The sequence below is a fragment of the Acomys russatus genome, chromosome 25, assembly GCF_903995435.1.
Source record: "Acomys russatus chromosome 25, mAcoRus1.1, whole genome shotgun sequence".
NCBI classification, from domain to species: domain Eukaryota; kingdom Metazoa; phylum Chordata; class Mammalia; order Rodentia; family Muridae; genus Acomys; species Acomys russatus.
In genome coordinates this window covers 6,141,522-6,160,887 of record NC_067161.1, presented here as the reverse complement: position 1 = coordinate 6,160,887, position 19,366 = coordinate 6,141,522, and the positions used below count along the sequence as shown (strand labels likewise).

The following is a 19,366-nucleotide window of genomic DNA, read 5'->3' as shown; positions in this document are numbered from 1 at the left end:
TCCCAGCCCCCTGGGACCCTGAGCCTGCTCAAAGAAGCTGTGCTGGGAGGCAAGGTGACCCTTAAAGAGCCAAGTATGCCAGTGTCTCAATGCACCTTTGTACAACTTAAGTAAAGTTAAGGACTCTCTCCAATCCACCCAGCATTTTCTCACAAAGACGCTGATCCACAGGACGGGGCTGAGAACAAAATGAAGCCAGGGGAGACAGAATAGGGGCAGAGTTGCAAAGCTCCGAGGTGGTTAGGATTGGCATTTATTTCAGGGGATATGGGTTCCAAACTCCCTCTCCTCTTCCGGTCCAACACACACACACACACACACACACACACACACACACACACACACACACACACAGAGCACAGCAGAGTGGGCAGCCCAGATAGCACAAAGACAGCATCCAGAGGGAGCTCATCCACAGCGGGCCACCACTGGCCCTCTGGCCTCTGTCAGTGGCATTTGAGGAAGAAAAGGTTGCTATCCACTGAGATAGGTCCAAAAGGCCTGCACCTCCTGGATTGATCAAACTCAGATAGCTTGGTCCTGCCTCTGTCTCAGGCTGAGCACACGTGTAGCTGCCAGGAAGGCCACCCCAGTGAGCAGCTCAGACACAAAGCTAATCCAGCCAAGGGCCAGGGACCAGCCAAAGCGTATGTCCACCTGATCCAGCAGGGTCCTCTCCTCCAGGAGGCATACAGCCTCTCGGAAGGCAGCCGCTGAGTACGCAATGTAGATGCTGATTCCCGTGAGGGTCACCATGGCTGCAGGGAAAGACCAGGATAGTCATTAAGACCCTACTCCCTACTCCTCCTCCACCCAGTCCCTCCTCCACCCAGTCCCTCCTCCACTCAGTCCCTCCTCCCTACTCCTCCTCCTCCACCCAGCTCCTCCCTCCATCTAGCTCCCTCCTTCATCCTTCCTCCATCTTCCTCTAACTCCTCCACCTCTCACCATCCCACCACACACCTTCTTCTACCTCCTTTGTGAAAACTCCTGGAAGAAGCTTTGTCTGTAAAGGCTGATTGGTTAAAACATCAATGAAGTGGAGGGTTGTACCAATCAAAGGGCTTAGAGTGCCGTCAGGGAGCACCCAAGTCCTACAGCAGCAGCGTTCTCCCCACCGCGCTATAACTCACCTGCCCAATGTATTTTAAAAGAGTCTTGATTTACGGCTCTCTTTATTCTGCTCCTATAAAACACTCCAGGAATCGCTACTTCATTGGAAAGCACTTGTGGAGACCTAAATCTATGTCCCCAGGTCATGGCATACACTTCCTTTGACATAAGAGCTGTGGGGGGGGGGATCCCATAAACCTCCTTTTCCTCTACCTCTTTCCTCCCTCAACTCTTACATCCCTCCTTCTGTCCTCCCCTCTACCTTCATCTCCCTCCTCTGTCTCCCTCACTTTCTCCTCCATCCTCCCTTTCTTCCCTCCTCTTTCCCCCTCCCTCTGTTGTGCAGGACTGTCCTACTGACCAAATAGCTGCCACTACCCTGAGTCCTGCTGGGCCTATCTCCTCTCCCCCCAAACCCAGCCAGGGGTCTCCCCAGAGCTCTCCCTGTATGCAAAGCCCTTGCTGAGCCAGATCCCTGCTTGTTGCACTCTTACCCCCCCCCCATCCCTCCTGCCAGAGGAAACACTTCCTACTGCTAGCTAGCTCTGGATGAGCCTGAACAAGATGCACCCCTGTGACCCCACAGCTTCACAGTCCACCACAGCCCAAGTCACAGTTGCAACTTTCCTTTGGGGTCTCTCATCAGGTTGTGATTCCTGGAGGGTGGTCCCCAAGCCTACTTTTCTTTCCCCAGGCATCTACCGTGCTGGCACACAGTAGGTCTCCGTAAGACATTGGTCCAGGGTGTTGGCAACTGGCCACACCTGGGTTTTGTTATTTATTTTGCTCTGGTTCTGTAGTGCTGAGGATGGAACTCAGGGCCATGCACGTGCTAAGCCAATGCTCCTACTGGGCCCATTCCAGCCCCTTATGTGGCCTTTTAACTTTGAAATATCATTAAATGAATGATTCAGTCCCTTGATGACTCCAGCCATACAAGCTGGTTTGTGCCTCCGGATCAGAGAGGGCCACCACCAGAACCTTACCTGAGGGAACTGCTATGAGAATTAGCCACTGAGTGACCCACCACAGCCAGGACCACGAATTACAATGCGTAGATAAATGTTTCATATCAGCTGTACCTTCCTTGATTTTCTTCCTCCAAGGTTCCCAAGGAACAATCTTTCTCGTGTGTGTGTGTGTGTGTGTGTGTGTGTGTGTGTGTCTGTCTGTCTGTCTGTCTGTCTGTCTGTCTGTCTATCTGTCTGTCTCTGTGTGTGTGTGTGATATGCACAGGTATCTACACATTCGGAGGCCAGAAGAGGCATCCCATTCTGTCACTCCCCACCTAATCCACTTGAGACAGGATCTCTCACTGAACCTGGAGCTAAACTGACAGCTCCCTGCAGTCCGCACTCTCGAATGTTGGGACAATATGCATTCCTACAACCATGCCTGGCTTGTTCCATGGGTTTGGGGGATCTGAAACTGGATTCTCTTGCTTCACAGCAAATGTTCTTACACATTAGGCCATCCTCTAGGCAACTGTCTCTCTCTTCTTTAATGCAGGGAGCCAGAGAGCAACCATCTGGGGTGTGGGTCTCACATTCCTAAAGCCTCTGGCCAGCCATGTAAACAGAACTGCCTTGGCCTATGTCTGCCTGCCCAGCTTTTGTTTGGATTTGACTGATCTGGTTTGGTTTGGTTTGGTTAGGTTTGGTTTAAGAATAGGTTTGGGGTTTGGGGGCTGTGATTTGGATTCGGGTTTGAGAGGTATGGTTTAATTTGGTATTGGCTTTCTGTTTTTAGGAGCTTCTGTGTGTTACTTTCTGGATTTCAGTTGGGATCCTCCTGCCTCAGCTTCCTGAGTGTTGGGGTGACATGTGTACACAACCACACTCTGATGTGTGTCACCTTCTGATAGTAACCCTTGTGTACTTTCACAGTGTGATCTCCATGGTTGTGGTGTGTGTGTGTGTGTGTGTGTGTGTGTGTGTGTGTGTGTGTGTGTTGGAGCAGCATGGGTCATCGGTCGCCACATACAGCCTTTGGTTATGGGGAAATGCCTAAATCTACCCTCCCAGCCACATTCAAGTGCAGGGCCTACGAGTGCATAGTATGTGGGTATGGAGCCTATGGGTGCATGTTATGTGGGTGCACGGCATTTGGGTGCTAACTGTAATCCCAAGAATGGAAGTAGGCCCCTGAACTTATCCCATGTCCTCTACATGAAGTTGGGGGCCATTCAGGCAGCACACCCCCAGACACATCTGCTGCTTCTACTCCTGTTTTATTGTCTCACTGTGAGAAACTGCAGCCAAGTGATATCATGTACAACATATCCGTCTGTGCTGGGTCAGTCTGATTCCCCACAACAGAACTGCTGCTCAGCAAAAGAGAACAAAGACAGTGGGTGCCGTGGCCTCTTGTCAGCCAAGGCCATCACTGGGAGACCAGACAGAGGTGGCAGGCAGCTTTGCAGCAAGATGCTGGGCTTGGTTCCCAAGGCTGAGTTCCCCCACCTTTCCCTTCCTTCCCTGGAACCAGAGATATGAGGAGTCCGAGGCTGGAAACCACTGCCCCTCCGATCTATGTCACAATGGGCAGATCCTTCTCTTCCTCCACACAGACAGACAGACAGACAGACAGACAGACAGACAGACACACACACACACACACACACACACACACACACACACACACACACGAGAAAGATTGTTCCTTAGGATCCTTGGAGGAAGAAAAACTCCAACATACTAGCAGTCTCTGATGATCTGCGGCCTTGGCTGTGGTGTGAAAATAGTGCAGACCGGGTGGAAACTGCCTCTCCATTTCGGTGTTTTATATGGCCCTTACAGAAAGGGAGACTTGCCCCCTGAAAGGGGGTTATGGCACAGCACTCGTCACGCGTGCGAGTGTAGAGCCTGGGCCTCAGGCAAGCAGACACCTACCTCCAAACAGAAAGAGTATCCCAGAGAGCATGAGGAGGAGGTGGGCGCGGAGGAGGAAGCTCAGGAACCCGGTCATGCCCCCAAACACCATCACGATCAGACTGAAGGGTAACAAAATCACAAATGTCCCGTGCATAGCTGAGGAGAGGAGAGGGGACAGGCACATGAAGTTACTAGTATCTAGGGTTCAATGATTTACGTACGTTTACCATGTACCCACAATAGTAGGACAACCGGCAACTACTTCAAAATGACAGTATGAACAGTGGAGACCCCTGTGTGCACGATCTATACAGTGAACACCTTTGCACTTTCTCTCTGTGACCCCTAGAGAGCAGTGTTGTACTATTTACTTATCTCGGTGCAAAATCAAGGGCCTGATATTCTAATGAGTATGCAAATAAACAAATAAGTCTCCAAAATAAACATCATGGCTCCTGAACAATCTAGTTCCTTTCTAGGCTGAGGACAATGGCTAATGGGTGAGCCGGTGAGTGGGCAGAGGAAATGGAGAAAGGCCATTTTATAAAACCCCTATACCCATATTCTGGCTCTGCCCCTGGCTCTGCCCCCAAATTATAGACACTTCATAAATTTGAGGCAACATGACTCATTTTATTTGGGAAAGTGGATCTAATTTCATCCCACATCCCAGAAAGAAAAAAAAAAAAAACTACACACCCAAAAACTTTGGTGATCTTAATAATAAAAGATCATACAAGGACCAGAGAAATGGCTCTATGGGTAAAAGCTCTCGCCATATTAGCCGAGTTTTATATACCACATAAAAGCGGAAGGAGAAAGCCAGCTCTACAAGGTTGTCCTCACATGTGCCCACACACCACACATACACAATAATGAACAAGATTTTAAAACTCTGACATACAGGCAGTCTCTGGCGATCTGGGGGCTTGGCTGCGGTGTGAAAATAGTACAGACTGGGTGGAAGTTGTCAAGTTTGACCTTTTATGTGGGTGCCAGAGATTCACACTCAGGTCCTCACACTTGTGTCACAAAGCTGTTTACTCACTAAGCCAGCTCCTCAGCCCCCAGGACATATTAAATTCAGCAGATGAATAGATGATGGTGTCTGCCATAAGCCCGACTCTATGGTACAGAGACAAAGAAGAACAATTCACGGACGGGACCTGCTGGGGATGAAGGGATCGACTGCACACAGGCATCATCATCCAGATCGCAGCGCTTCAAAGAGCCACGCAATCATCAAAAAGCCATCAAATAACCACCTCAACCTCAGGCACACACCAGCACTGAGACGAGCTGGTGTGTCTCAGGATCTGCCAAGAACTGGCTGCCCGCGTTGCCCTCACTGGGGTGTCTGCTCCACCATCTGAAAGCCAGGGGACCATAGCAAGCTGGAATGCAGTTTTGCAAACCTCAGTATTCTCATCTGTCGAATGGAAAGACAACAAATAGCCCATCCTCTAAGCCTGTGCGTTAAGGACTCAGTACATGGGAGGGGGATTGTAAAAACCAATCATCAAGGGGTTGAGGAGATAGTTCTGTCCGTTAAGCACCTGCTGTGAAAAAATAGGGACATGAGTTTGGAACCTTAGCACTTGGAAAAGTGAGGTGCCGCAGCAGCACCTATCTGTGACCCCAGTGATGGGCATGTGGAAAGATGGATTCCCTTTTGTTTTGTTTTCCAAGACAGGGTTTTTCTATGTAGCCCTGGCTGCCCTGGAACTCATTCTGTAGACCAGGCTGGCCTCAAACTCAGAAATTTCACTGCCTCTGCCTCCCAAGTGTCTAGTTGGAAAGAGGGATTTTTGCAGCTGTGGGCCAGTCAGCGGTACCTGGATTGATGAGCTTCAGAGTCAATGGGGAACTGCCTCAAAAACTAAGGGAGAGAGCAACCAAGGAAGCTGCCTGACATCAACCTCCATCCTCCCTGGACATCACAGCCCAGTGCAGGAGAAGGACATTTGTAGCAGCAGGGGTAGGGGACAGACACGGGGACAGCTACAGGTGGAGATGTGCCACAGAGTAAACAAGGTGAGGCCCAAGTCAAAACTTACTCTTTGATAACCTCCTGTATCTCTTGCATCTTCCAGCTCCAACGTCCACCAGCTGCATAGCATAAAAGCTCGGGGGGGGGGGGAGGGTGTCACGGAGTAGGGGGAGGGGGTGGGGGTAGGTTGGGGGGGCAGGGGGGATGGTGGTTCTGGGCATGTAGCTCTGCACCATGCTTGCCTACCATTCATGAAGCCATGTTCCATCCCTAACACCAAACAAAACCAGGCACATTTGAAGAGATGACTCAGCAGTTAAAAAAACATCAGCAGCTCTCCCAGAGGAGCCGGGTTCAATTCCAAGGACCCACATGGCAACTAACAAGCACTTGTAAATGCAGTTCTAAGCAGGGGTGTGGAGGGGGGGTGTCTAACAACCTCTTCTGGCCTCCATGGGCACTGCACACAGGCGATGCATAGACAAGACACTCACACACATTCTTCATCATCATCCTTATAATCATCATCCTCCTCCTCCTCCTCCTTATCATCATCAGCTCAAAAAACAAAAATAACTTAAACCAGTCATATGGTACATGCCTATAATCAAAGTGGGTTGGGAGGTAGAAGCAGAAGGATCAGAAATTCAAAGTCATCCTCAGCTACATAGAGCATGCCTAGCCAGCCTGGGCTACATGAGATCCTGCCAAAACAGCAAGCACCAGGGATGTATTTGCTAAGTTTTGGAGTCAAGTGTGTTTGAAATCATGGTACCGGTTCCCTCTGTGAGGCGTGGTCCTGCCTCGCGCCAGCCACTTTCAGACAACAGGCAGCAGCAACATTAGGCAGCTCCACTCCGGGCTCAACCTCCACCTTCCGGCTCTTTGCTTTTCCTCTTGCAGGGGCACCCACTCATCAACCCAAGAGGACTTCAACTTGAGATCCTCAACCTCATCTGCAGTGTTGCTCCCCACCCCCACCCCCACCCCCAAAAATCATTCACCAACTCTGGAGCTGAGGACACGGCATGCCTTTTCTAAATGTATCCACTTAATGTGGCGTACATGTGGGAGTCAGAGGATGGCTGTGTGGAATCAGCTCTCTTTCTCTCTCCACCGATACGGGGTCTTGTGGTTTGAATGTGAACGCCTCCCCATAGGCTCATGCCTCTGAACACTTTGTCCCCAACAGGCAGGCAGTGTGTGGGAAGGCTGAGGAACCACTGGGAAGTGGAGCCCTGCCAGAAGAGGTCCAGTGGGCTTTGAGGTTCTACAGCCTGGCTCCATCTTCTATTCAGCACTTTCTTCCTTAGGTAGATGCAGTGTGACCAGCCAGCTTCCGGCTTTTGCCATCACCCCTGCCTGCCTGCTGCCAGGCCCTCCACGCCATGATGGACTCTATCCCCCTAGAATCATGAGCCAAAATAAGTCTTTTCTCCATTAAGTTGTGTTTGTCCTGGATATTTTATCATGGCACCAGAAAAGAAACTAATGCTCATGGGTCCTACAAGGCTTGTGAGGCAAGTGCCCACACCCACTGAACCATCTCTCGGACCCAGGCACCTCTATTTGTTAGTGGCATCATTTGCCACGCTACCATACCTTGGGTGCTATACAGGAGTATCGTATATGCCAAGAGTGGATGCTCCATGAATGGTAGCTATGGCAATGGCGACCGCGCTATCATTACATTACAGCTGGTTGTACGGTGTCACTATAGATCTGCGTATTTATACTGGCCGTGGGTAGGACAAGTGTCTTCACAGCTTGGTCCCCAGCTTGGCTCTATCAGGAAGTGACGAGAACAGGAGGATCTGGGGCCTGGAGTGAGGGGTGAGGTCGGCAGGGGTGTGCCTTCCGAGGACATGGTAGGACCCTGGCCCCTGTCTCATTCTTACATCCCAGCTGTGGAGTGAGCACTTTCACTCAGCCAAGTGTTCCCACCAACAGTGTGTCACCACAGCTCCAAAGCGATGGGCCCAGTTGAGAGCACAGTGTGACCTTCAGATCCATGAGCAAACATAAACTTTCTGTGCTCACCAGTGGGTCGTGTCAGGTGTCCTGACAAGGGGACGCCGACTAATGCAGCTGAGACACGGCGGCAGACAGCATCACCCTGCCAGTAACACTGTGTGACCAAGACGTTCGTCTCTTCCTGAAGCGTAATGTTCTAGCACATTAATCCAGTCTTCTTATAGGCGACATAATTTTCCTTGACATTGTGTATTCACATAAATGTCTAGTCATGCTCCATCCAACCCGCTGGGGCTTTCTTATTTTCACTGCTTCAAACAAGCTATGGTGTAGCTCATCCTTGAAACATCACAGAGAGGCTAGAAGTGGAACCAGCTGTTTGAGTGTTTTAAAGACGGGACTGGTTGGCTTTCTATAGACACCCCAGAAAGGCCACCTTCATACTCCTGAGGAGTTGTGGCCCAGCATTTGTCAGCTTTCCATTACTGTGACAAAATATCTGAGAGAGGGAAAAAAATAAATAAAAAGAAGAAAGGCTGATTTGGGCTCAGAGTTTCCAAGGCTTCGGTCTATGTTCATCTGGCTCCCTGGCTCTCAGGCTGGTGACAGGGCAGAAATGTCATAGCAGAGGAGGGCCACTCACCTCTGGGCAGGCAAGAAGCAGAGAGGAAGGAAAGGGACAGTGACACAGCGCTCCTCCATCACTTCCTCCAACCTGCTCCTCCTAAAGCTCATTCGCTCAAACCCATCCACACATTCTCCACCGATACAGCTAGTGCCTGGCCACACGGTGACCTCTCTCTGCCCTCCCCACTTGGTGACCTCTCCACAGACGGAGACCATGAGAGAAGATTCCATATCTAATCCTGGACAGACTGCTGGGCCCTGGCCTCGCTCACTGTCTGCATCCACCTTGCCCACAGCACCCTCACGCCTTCTTTCCTTCCTGTGCCCAGAGCTTCTTGACTTTGCATATTTTACTTCCTCCTTTCCTGCTTTGGCCCACTCCCCATGCCCCCGTATCCGCCTCTCCCACCCCTGCACTTCCGCTCTCATTTTGCACCCAGCTTCGTTTTAATTACCCCACCCCCCCCCCCCCCCCCCCCCGCACTGCTGCAGCCGCCCTGCATGCAGAACGTCAGGAAACCCAATCTGATCATTTTTCCCCCTGACTTCGCCTCCTCAGAGGTAGCCAGGCCAGGCTCCCAACCCTCAGTCAGCCTCTGATGCTGGCCTGTTTTGATGGGAAAAGCATTTGACCCTCGGAGCCATCCTCTAACCAGCGTGATTATAGTCAACTAATCAAACAAGATGCAACTGAAGACTAGCCTGGAAAAGCACATGTGTGCACCTGTGTGTGTTTACATGTTTCTGTGTGTGCAGGTCTGAGTGCATCTGTGTAGTGTGCATGCTCAGGCCAGAGGTCAACCTCAGGTGTCATTTCTAAGAACACCTTTTGGGTTGATTTTTTTTTTTTTTTTTTTTTTTTTTTTAGCAGAGTCTCTCACTGGCCTGGAGCTTGTGGAGCAGCTAGGCTAGCTAGACAGAGAACCGGGGGACCCACCTATCTCTTGCCTACCTGCCTACTAAAACTAGAGTAACAAGCATGCACCACAGTTTGGGGGGGGGTTGGGGGGGTTGTTGTTGTTTTGAGGGAGGTTATGAATTTTGGTTTGGTTTGGTTTGGTTTGGTTTTGGTTGGTGTTTGGGTTGGGTTTTGTAGGTTCTGGATATCAAACTCAGGTCCTCATGCTGTTGTGGCAAGCACTCTACCCACTGAGCCAGCTCCCCTGTCCTCTTATCTTCTTGTACACACACTGTACTGAAATGTGACTCAGCATCCTTCCAACAGAGTAGAGGTAAACTGCTCAGGTTCAAGTCCCAGGTGGGCCAGCTACTGTGCAAACTTAAGTGACTCACCTACCCTCTCTATGCCATAAGTTTTCTTATCTACAAAGCTGGGTCTGATAATAGGTATAACATTGATCACTTCTTGGGCTGGCTGTTGTGGAGATTAAAGCAGTTGGTAAGTGTGAAGAGATAAGAGCAGCATTTGACCCAAGGAAGCTAGCTATTTCATGATATTTAATGTCAGAGAGATAGCCCAATGCTAGGATAAAATAAACAAATAAATCAGTGGACCAGGGTGGGAAAATGACTCAGTGGATGAAATGCTTGCTATGCTAGGGTGAGGGCCTGAATTCAAAACCCCAGCATCAGCCGGGCAGTGGTAGCACATGCCTTTAATCCCAGCACTCTGGAGCCAGAGGCAAGTGGATCTTTGTGAGTTCAAGGCCAGCCTGGTCTACAAAAAAAGTCCAGGACAGCCAAGGCTGTTACACAGAAAAACCCTATCTTGAAAAATACAAAACAAAACAAAAACAACAACAAAAGCACAAGTACATGCCTAGCGTGTACACCTTCACACACACACACACAAGCCACATATACACACATGCACACACAAAAACATTCTTTAAAAAAAAACTTCATTATTGTGTGTGTGCATATGTGTTGAGAAATCATCTGTATCATGTCACACATGTAGTGCCCAGAGGGCCACTTTGTGGAGTCAACTTTCTCTTACCACATTTCCATGGGTTCTAGGGACAAAACTCAAATCCTAAGGCTTTGCACAGCAAGCTCTTCACCCACTGAGCCATCCAATCAACCCCCAGGATCTCTACAGATAAATACATCTCCAATTACTAGCTCCATTTTACAAGTGAGAAACTTGAGGCTCAGGAATGTAATAAAGATTTCGGGGCTAATTGAGCTCCTTCTGTATACAGATCCTATGCCTGGATCTTTGCGTAAAGGACCTCACTTCCTCTCAGAATAGCTCACTTAGGAACACAGGTAACCGCTAAGAATTCACATGGCTGGGTGAGTTGCAGGCAAGAGTTCAGACTCTCTATGCCTTGTTTTTGAGGGGCTGATGCCATTTCTGCCCCTTTATTAAGATGGCGGCTCACGCCTTTAATCCCAGGGGAGGCAGAGGCAGGCGGATCACTGTGAGTTCGAGGCCAGCCTGGTCTACAAAGCGAGTCCAGGGCAGCCAACACTACACAGAGAGACCCTGTCTCAAAAAAAATAAAAAGTAAAAAATAAAAAAATAAAAGTGGTCATAAGGCTCATGCTTTTAATCCCAACACTCTGGAGGCAAAAGCAAGAGGATCTTTGAGTTAGAGGCCACACTGGTCTACAGAGTGAGCTCTGGAACAGCCAAGGCTACACAGAGAAACACTGTCTCAGAGAGGGAAATTAACATTAATAATAATAATAATAATAATAATAATAATAATAATAATAATAATAATAATAATAATAATAGCTACATATCAGCCTGGCCAATCAGCATACAGTGTCTTTTTAGCTTTAGCCAATTGGCTCAGCACACAGGCATATGACCTGACCTGGCCCAATGGGAGACCTGGAAGTTTCTGCAAAGCAGAAGCCCCTCCCTTGGGGGGAGGCATGTAGGACTCTGCCCCCAAACAGACCCCATCCCCTTCAAAGCAAAGCTCTGAGAGGGATGGAGGGGAGTTCCTGGGATCCCAGCACACTGCACCTACTCAAAATCATGGGCTAGCCATTCTCCCCTTTAAGTTGGCATAATTGGTGTATCTGTCATTTCCACCCGAAGATTCCTGGCTGACACCCTAGTCTGCTCACTGCTCACTGGGCTCTCAAAGAACAAAAGTACTTGCCCAGGCAAATCTGAAAGTCAGACAGACACTCAATCCAGGTATCAAGACTCTGACACTAAGGGTGCGACCCCTGGAAGCAGAACTGGTTGGCTTTTAGCTGAGAGGAGTCTTAACGAGGAATTATCTAGCTCTGTTTGGCCTGTGGGCATGTCTTGATTGTTGGTTTAGGTAGACTGAAGCACCTTGAATATCCAAAGCATAAACTCATGCACTGGGTGGCATAAAGTAGGAAAGGCTGAGTGCTAGCAAGCAATCCAAAACCCACTCATCCCTCTTTGTGCTTGACTGTGGACACAATTCTCTAAATTCCTGCCTTGGCTTCCTCGCAGTGGTAGGCTAGGGACTAGAATTGTAAGTCAAATAAACCCTTTCTTCCCTAAGTTGCTTTTTGTCAGGGTGTTTGTCACAGTAACAGAAATCAAGCTAGGGCAGATGGCTTTCTCTGCCTCCTGGATGGAAGAGGGAAAGAGTTGTGCCATCTGCTCACCCTCCTCCTCCCAGATGGCCAAATGGAATCAAAAGGCAGTGGTGATGGAATTTGCCTGACCACTCTGCCTTCCTTCTAGAGTCAGAATGTGTGAAAGTGCTCCCTTGGCAGGCTTGGGTTTTCTGCCCATCCATGCCCACCAGGATCAGCTTAGGGGGCTGACTCAGAACAACACTGTTGTCAGCCTGTCTCTCTGGCCAATGTAGCGGATCTTTAAATGACTAGAACATCTTTACATCATAAAGAGCTTGGACCAAACACAAAATCCATTTATGGGGGAAAAAACCAATTCTGAGAAAAAGCTCTCTCTGGGGGTGATTGCAATGAGTGTGCAGTCCGAAGGGGCAGCTTGCCCTCATTCCTGGATAATACAATGGAAACAGCAGCAGCCCCAGCTCCTAGATGTGTATGTAACCCCGGACTCGTTAAAGGCAACTCTCAAATCCCATCCTCACTGTGAGATCAGAAGGAGGCTGGCAAGATGGCCCAGTGGGTAAAGTGCTTGCCATGCAACCCTGATGACCTGAGTACACTCCCCAGAACACACAGCAAGGTGGAAGACAAGAACCAATTCATGAAGTTGCCTCTGAGCTATACACAGACATCACACAGCATAATAGTAAACATAATTTTTTTTAAAAACTCTGTGTAATAGAGGGGTTAAAAAAAGATTAAAAAGAAGATGGCTGCTACCCTCGCCACGAAAGAGCTGAGGCCCAGACAGGTAAAGGAAATGCCCAAGAAATGTCCCACATAACGCTGCTGCTTAGAGAGACATCTGAGGTGGAGAGCTAAGAGGAATCAGCAGCAGAAGCTGCTGACTGACACTTCTGCCTGTTTCTCAAACTCAGAACAAGAAAGGCTGTGGCAAAGGAAAGCCAGCCCAGTGACAACTGTCTAGCTACTGGCTTTACCTGTGAGTAGGACATAGGTGGGTAAATGACAGCACCCAGCCTTGGCACAGGGTCGCCAATGTGTCTACTGATCAAAGGGGCTTTAGTGGAAAAGTGAGTGACTGCTGAGAGCTAGCCATGAGTCTGACAAGCCCTTCCTTGAGGCAGCAGGTTGCCCTATAGATCCACAACTGAAAAGCAAAGTGAGGTCCTGGGTGAGGTGATGCTCGCTCATGCAATGTCTTGTTTTATCATTGTTATTAATGTCTTCCTCTGTGCTGGGATAGAGCCCAGGAGTTTGTGCATCCTAGTCAAGTCGCTGAGCTATACCTCCAGACCTTTTTAAACTACTACTTTAGCATAAATTGCCCAGGCTGACACTGAACTCACACTGGAGCTCAGCAGTCTTTAAACTTGTGGTCTTCCTGTCTCAGTCCCGTAAGTGTTTCGTGTATTTTCATTCTCGTTTTGTAAGGTCCTGACAGCACCCTTCATGGATTTGACATCTCATTTTGATCAGTGTGGAAATGAGCCTTAGAAAGGCCAAGAGACCTACTCCAGGACCAAGAGGACCAGAGAAGGCACTGAGTTAGGACCAGACCCTTTCTCTCTCCCGTGCTTCACACAGAGAGTCTAGATGGTTCTCGAAGCACCTCTCAGTGCAGCTGGTGTACGTGGCAGTACAGACTGCCTGTCCCCCTCCTCAGTTCCCACACAGGGGGTGACCACAGGGAAACTTCTGGCAGTGGGGACTTACTTACACAGAGTTGTGCTGGAGCAGACTGAGAAGCAGCTGACAAGAGCCAGTTAAGATGTGGGAGGATTTTGTGAGCAGATATTATGATGCTGACAATTTTTAACTGGTCACAGTGGGACTATTTACACCACAGAAATGGGCTAATACTATAAGTCAAGGGCTTTAAACTTAAGTTTTCCCAGGAAAGCTAGTGGTAAAATATTTCCCAGAATGTTACTGGACTTGGGAGAAACAGTTCTTCTGGTCCATTCATCTATGTGCCCACCCACCCATCCATCCATCCATCCATCCATCCATCCATCCATGTACTCACTTGTCCTTCCATCTAGCTATTCAGTAATCCTTCTGTCCAGTCATCCCTTCATCCATCCATCCAGTCACTCACCCATCCAATCACAGGTCCATCCACTCAGTCACATCTATGTATTTGACCCATAATGTGGCTTGCATTCACTGTCATGTTTGTTCATCGGACTTTTGTTTTGTGAGCTGCTGTCTTCCAGCTTCTGTGCTAAGTACTGACATTTCAACAGTTGACAAGACAGAGATAGCCCCTGCCTTCGTGGGGTTTACAGTCTAATGAAAGGTTCTACACCCAAAAAAAAAAAAAAAAAAAAAAAAAAAAAAGCCAAATGACCTGTACAGTGACAAGGAATTAGCCAAGCTAAGTTCCTTAGCTAAGCTAAGGAATAAGCCAAGGCGGGAGCAGAGAGACATCAGGAAGAGGAATCTAAGTGTACAGAGTCCTGTGGAAGGAGGAATCCTGGGATGCAGAGGGAAGAGTTAGGAAATAAATGACACAGAGAGGCAGGCTAAGGCTCACTCGCTAAGCCTCAGGCAGCCGGTCCAAGGCCGCATACATCCAAAGCCTATGGATGCCCATCCTCCTTCTCCACTCAGATCCCTTCTATGAGACCCTTCCTGGACTCAGTTTCCAAGGGAAAGCCAAAAAAAAAAAAAAAAAAAAAAAAAATGGACGTGACAGCCAGGCTGGCGAAGGTCCCAGCTGCTCGGGTGGCTGAGACAGGAGAATTGCAAGTCCGAGGCCTGACTGAGTCACGGAGTGTGTTCAGGGTCAATCTAGAACACTCTGCTCAAAATAAAAGCTGGAAAGGAGGAAAGAGGGGGGCTGGGGATAGAGCTCAGTGGTAGAGCATTTTGCCTGTGTGAACAAGAGCCTGGATTTAAAGCCAGGGCTGAAGTGGGGGTAGAGAGAAGATGGAGGTACCACATTCACAGGGTGGGTGTGAGAATCAAGGACAGCGACGGAAAGCTCTTGGCTGAGTGTCTGGACAGCCCTAAGTCTCAATAAACAAAATACTCCCTTTGTTCCCCTCCTACCACAAGTGCCATCAAGCCGTTCCCCTCCCTCATTTTGAGCCTCCCTTCTCTAAGTTCCAGGCTCTGTGTGGGGTGACGGGGTGGGGGGGTGGTTTGCTGGGGAAAACCAGACACCAACAAGGCACGTGCAATGGCCCTTCAGGGAACAGACTGTTCGACCCCTCCTAAGTACCTGCTGTGAATCCTCCCACACCCTTTCTACTGATAAGCTGGCCCTCAGTCTATGGGACAAGACATTTCATTCAGCGGTCAGCATGCAAGGACACCGGCTTAGGCTCCCCCCACCTTCATGTTGCTGCCACTCAAACGCAATTGCTAGTATACTGAGGACCTCTCTCTGCGGCGACTCCGTGACTGCCTGTATTTGAGTGACTGCCTGTATTTGAGTTCTCTCTACGTCAACCATACACAGGGCTGCTGGTTGATTTGGATGAATTTCGTACACTTCGAGGGGAGAGCAAGAGTGGCTCCGCCCCCGGCATAGCCCCACCCTCTTCTCAGGCCCTGTAGTCAAAGGCTACCAACTGCCTCCCTGACCATAGCAGTTCAGGAACCCAAGTTTGGAGAAGAGTGTCAAAACTGAGAGGGGCCGAAAGCGACTGTCCCCTCCCTCCATCCATTATCCCTTGACTTACTGAGAAGCTGTCGGCTGGAGTCGCTGACGGTCACATTCCCCTGCCAGAAGGGGTTCATCAGTGGCATGCAGCTCTGGACTGATGCGAAGAAGGAATTAATGGGCAGAACCCTAGCATTCTCTCCCCCCCCCCCAATCCCTCGCCCCAAAGTCGCCCTAGATGTCTTCCACCCAAGAAAACAAGTGGAGTACTGTGCACTTGTGAGCCGAGCTAGGCACCTTGCAATTTTGCAGGCCAGACTCTGTGTCCATTGCTCCCCCCCCCCCCAGCACCCCTAAGAGCTTGGCACTGTGAGCTTGAAGGTTAAAAGAAGCGTGTGAGCCAAGCAACAAGTCCCAGGCTTGCAGGTCCTGCACCCCAGTGAGAGATTGCGGACCCTTGAGGAGGACCCTTACCCCGGCAAGTCCGCCAGAGTCCTGAGTGGGAACTCAGAGACTCCGGCTGGCTGCGGTTGGTGGGTCCCCGATCCTGAGCGCCCGGGCTGCTCCTCTCCAGCCTCTCGGTGTCGATGATGTACCAGAAGTCGGTGCCAATAGCCGCTGCCAGCAGCACGAAGCTGAGCACCCCGCTCAGTGCCGCCGCGCCTGCCAGAGCGCCCAGGCGCACCCGCATCTCCCAGCGTAGGGCCCCCAGGCGCTCGCTCCTGGCCACGCTCCTCGTCTGTTCACTACACCCTAGATTCTCCAGAGTGGATCTGGCACCAGGCTCAAACTCCGGCTCCACCACCCTCACCAGAACGATCACACTCGCACCTGCTCTGGTTCAGATCCGCGATCTCAGGGCTCCCCGTTCCTGCAGCCCTCCGCCCTGGTGCCTTCCGACTCTCCTCGGAGCACGGGTCCCACACCAGCACTGTCGCCGCCTCCTCCCTCAGCTCCAACCTGCGCTTGCTGGGTGCTCAGTCTCAGAATCCCCTTCCTTCTAGCTCTGTACTCTTCTCCCCAGACTGGTACTTTGCTGCCTCACTCTCCACGAACCGCTCCAGCGGCTTCCTGCCTCCGATGCGGCCTCGCCCGACCGACCTCAGCCCTCCCCACAGTTCAGCTCGGGTCTAACTTAGCTTCTAGCAGCTCCAGTTCAGGGCCAGTGCCCTAAAACCCCGTGAAGATGGGCTCTTAAAGCAAGCAGGCTGGACTGAGGGAGGTACCAAGGGGGCGGTGCAGTGAAGAGGGCGGACTTCAGACACTAAGGAGTTGGGGTGGGGTGGTGGGTGACATTCTTTAGTCTGGGGTTACATATTCTCCTGCAATTCCTTTTCCGGAAGAGATTTTGTTTCCAAAATCCACCTTCAAGTAATTTTTCTGGTCTGATTATAAAAGGAAAAGGCGTTGTTGTTGTTGTTGTTGTTGTTGTTGTTGTTGTTGTTTTGAGGGTGTACAAAAGTTCTTTGAAGCGATACGGAAGGTTAGGTTCCGTGACTATTTTTTTCATCACCAAAGTCTTCATCATCACAGCCACCACCTCTCTCACCACTAATACCACTACCCTAGCCCCCACCCCCACCTTGCTCACCACTACCACCACCATCATCACTACCATCATCCTCACCATCTCCACCATTGCCCTCACCCCATCGCCATCACCACTGCATCCCCGCCTCACTCCACATCACTATCACCAACAACAACCATATTCAACCTCGCCCCACCATCACCATGACCACCACCAACCATTCCACCCTTACCCCACCATCTTCATCACCACCAACAACCAACCCCACCATCACCAACAACAACCATTCCCACCCTTACCCCACCATCTTCATCACCAACAACAACCAACCCCACCATCACCAACAACAACCATTCCCACCCTTACCCCACCATCTTCATCACCAACAACAACCATCCCACCCTTACCCCACCATCTTCATCACCAACAACAACCAACCCCACCATCACCAACAACAACCATTCCCACCCTTACCCCACCATCACCATCACCACCAACACCCAACCCCACCATCACCATCACCAACAACTATTCCCACCCTCACTCCACCAACACCAACAACAGCCATCATCACCACTGTTACCAGCAGCAGCACAAACACCATGATGGTTCTCTTCCTTACCATCATCAGTGTTCTCAACCCTAGCATCTTCTTAGTCAGCACAGACCTTTCATTCCTTCAGGAAATGCTTCCAAAGCCAGCATGTCTGGCAGGGTCTGACATGAGGGCCCATACTGAGAAGAAAGGTGTGAGCAGCTCAAACACAACCTAGACTTCACAGCCCTCCTAAAGCTAGACACCCAGAGAAACCACTCATGTTTGCCTGGAGTGGGAGTGAAGAAAGCAGCTTCTAAGAGCTGCCTTGGGGGCTGCAGCTGCCAATGGACCCCCATTGCTGCTCTCTTGGCTGAGAGATCAAACCTTGACACTGAGATATATATATATATCATCAAAGTGTGCTCAGAACACCCTGAGTGGTGGTAGTTGGGGTGAGTAACCAGAGGAGAGGTCTTAGTTAGTCCCTTTGAGGAAGTGACATTGATCCCGAGACAGGAAGAAGACAGCAGCCTATTGTGCTTTTAGAAGTGTCAATGTTTTGGTACATCCCAGAGAAGTTGCAGGTCTGCAGGCTCATGAGAGGGCCCTGGGATTTCAGAGCTCAGTTTAAACCACTGGACCATCTAAAGTATGAGAAATATCTAACCTACACGGGGGTGGGGGTGGGGAAACCCTCAATAGCTGTGATACTAACGTGTGCCACCAAATGGCAAAAAGCAAGAAGGGCTGTGGTGGTGGTGGGGCGCTGGGGAGGTTGCTCCGCAGCTGAGAGCCATTGCTGCACAAGGATCTGAGTGCAATGCCCAGAATGCACATAAAGAGACAGACAGGTCCATACACACTGAAGCCCTAGCTCTGGGTGGGAAGGACAAGGACATGAAGGTCGCCAAGGCTTGCTGACTCCCAGCCTAGCTCCAAATGCAATGCGAAACCCAGTCTGAAACCAACAAAGCAATATACAGCCTGACATCCCCGATCCCCAGTCTCCATGGCATGTATGAGAATGCACACACGATACACACACAACGACACACAACAAATTTTAAGAGGAGTTGGGAGGTATAACGGAAAAAGCAAGGGATCCCAGTAACTTGGGCTAGGCTATATAGCACGGTGACCAGGGAAGGAAGCGAATGCAGCGTTTTTAACTGAGAGGTTAGAATGGGTAAGGACAGCACCAAATCAATGCAGAGAATTGTACTGTCATTGTTTCCCTCATTCCCAAAGCCATCTTAATCTTCATCCTTCTCACCCTCATCTTCATCCTCAGCCACATGCGTGTTACCCAGGACACCTCAATTAGACCCTTGACTTCACTTGTTCTTCATTGGCTTTCCAAAAGTCACTAAATGCGGAAGTCACCCAGCCGGGTCATGCATTTCTCTGACCTGCTTTCCTGTCCATGTCCATGTCCTGACCAAGATTCCCTCTGACTGAAGCCACCTAATGGGTTAAACACCATTCCTGCATGAATGTTATCTCTCCCATCCTCTGAGGCCGCTGGCTTCTCTGCATTCCCTGATCCTCCGGCGAAAATAACCTCTTTCTATCTTTCCCTGTCCCCTGAATAAAAGATCTTTTG

General features: G+C 50.0%; 1 protein-coding gene across 2 annotated transcripts; it reads right to left on the bottom strand.

Annotated features, from left to right (window-relative positions):
- Positions 1-385: 385 nt before the first annotated feature.
- Tmem114 (transmembrane protein 114) lies at positions 386-16,385 on the bottom strand. 2 transcript variants are annotated; one of them, XM_051168322.1, is made up of 4 exons: positions 16,169-16,385; positions 15,774-15,851; positions 4,005-4,142; positions 386-758 (listed from the first exon to the last, which is right to left on the bottom strand). In XM_051168322.1, exons 1-4 carry the CDS (start codon positions 16,383-16,385, stop codon positions 526-528), a joined length of 666 nt encoding a protein of 221 aa, XP_051024279.1. In that variant the 3' UTR covers positions 386-525. The 2 variants fall into 2 exon arrangements, with proteins under 2 accessions (XP_051024279.1, XP_051024280.1); XM_051168323.1 differs by lacking the exon at positions 4,005-4,142.
- Between the last annotated feature and the right edge of the window lie 2,981 nt (positions 16,386-19,366).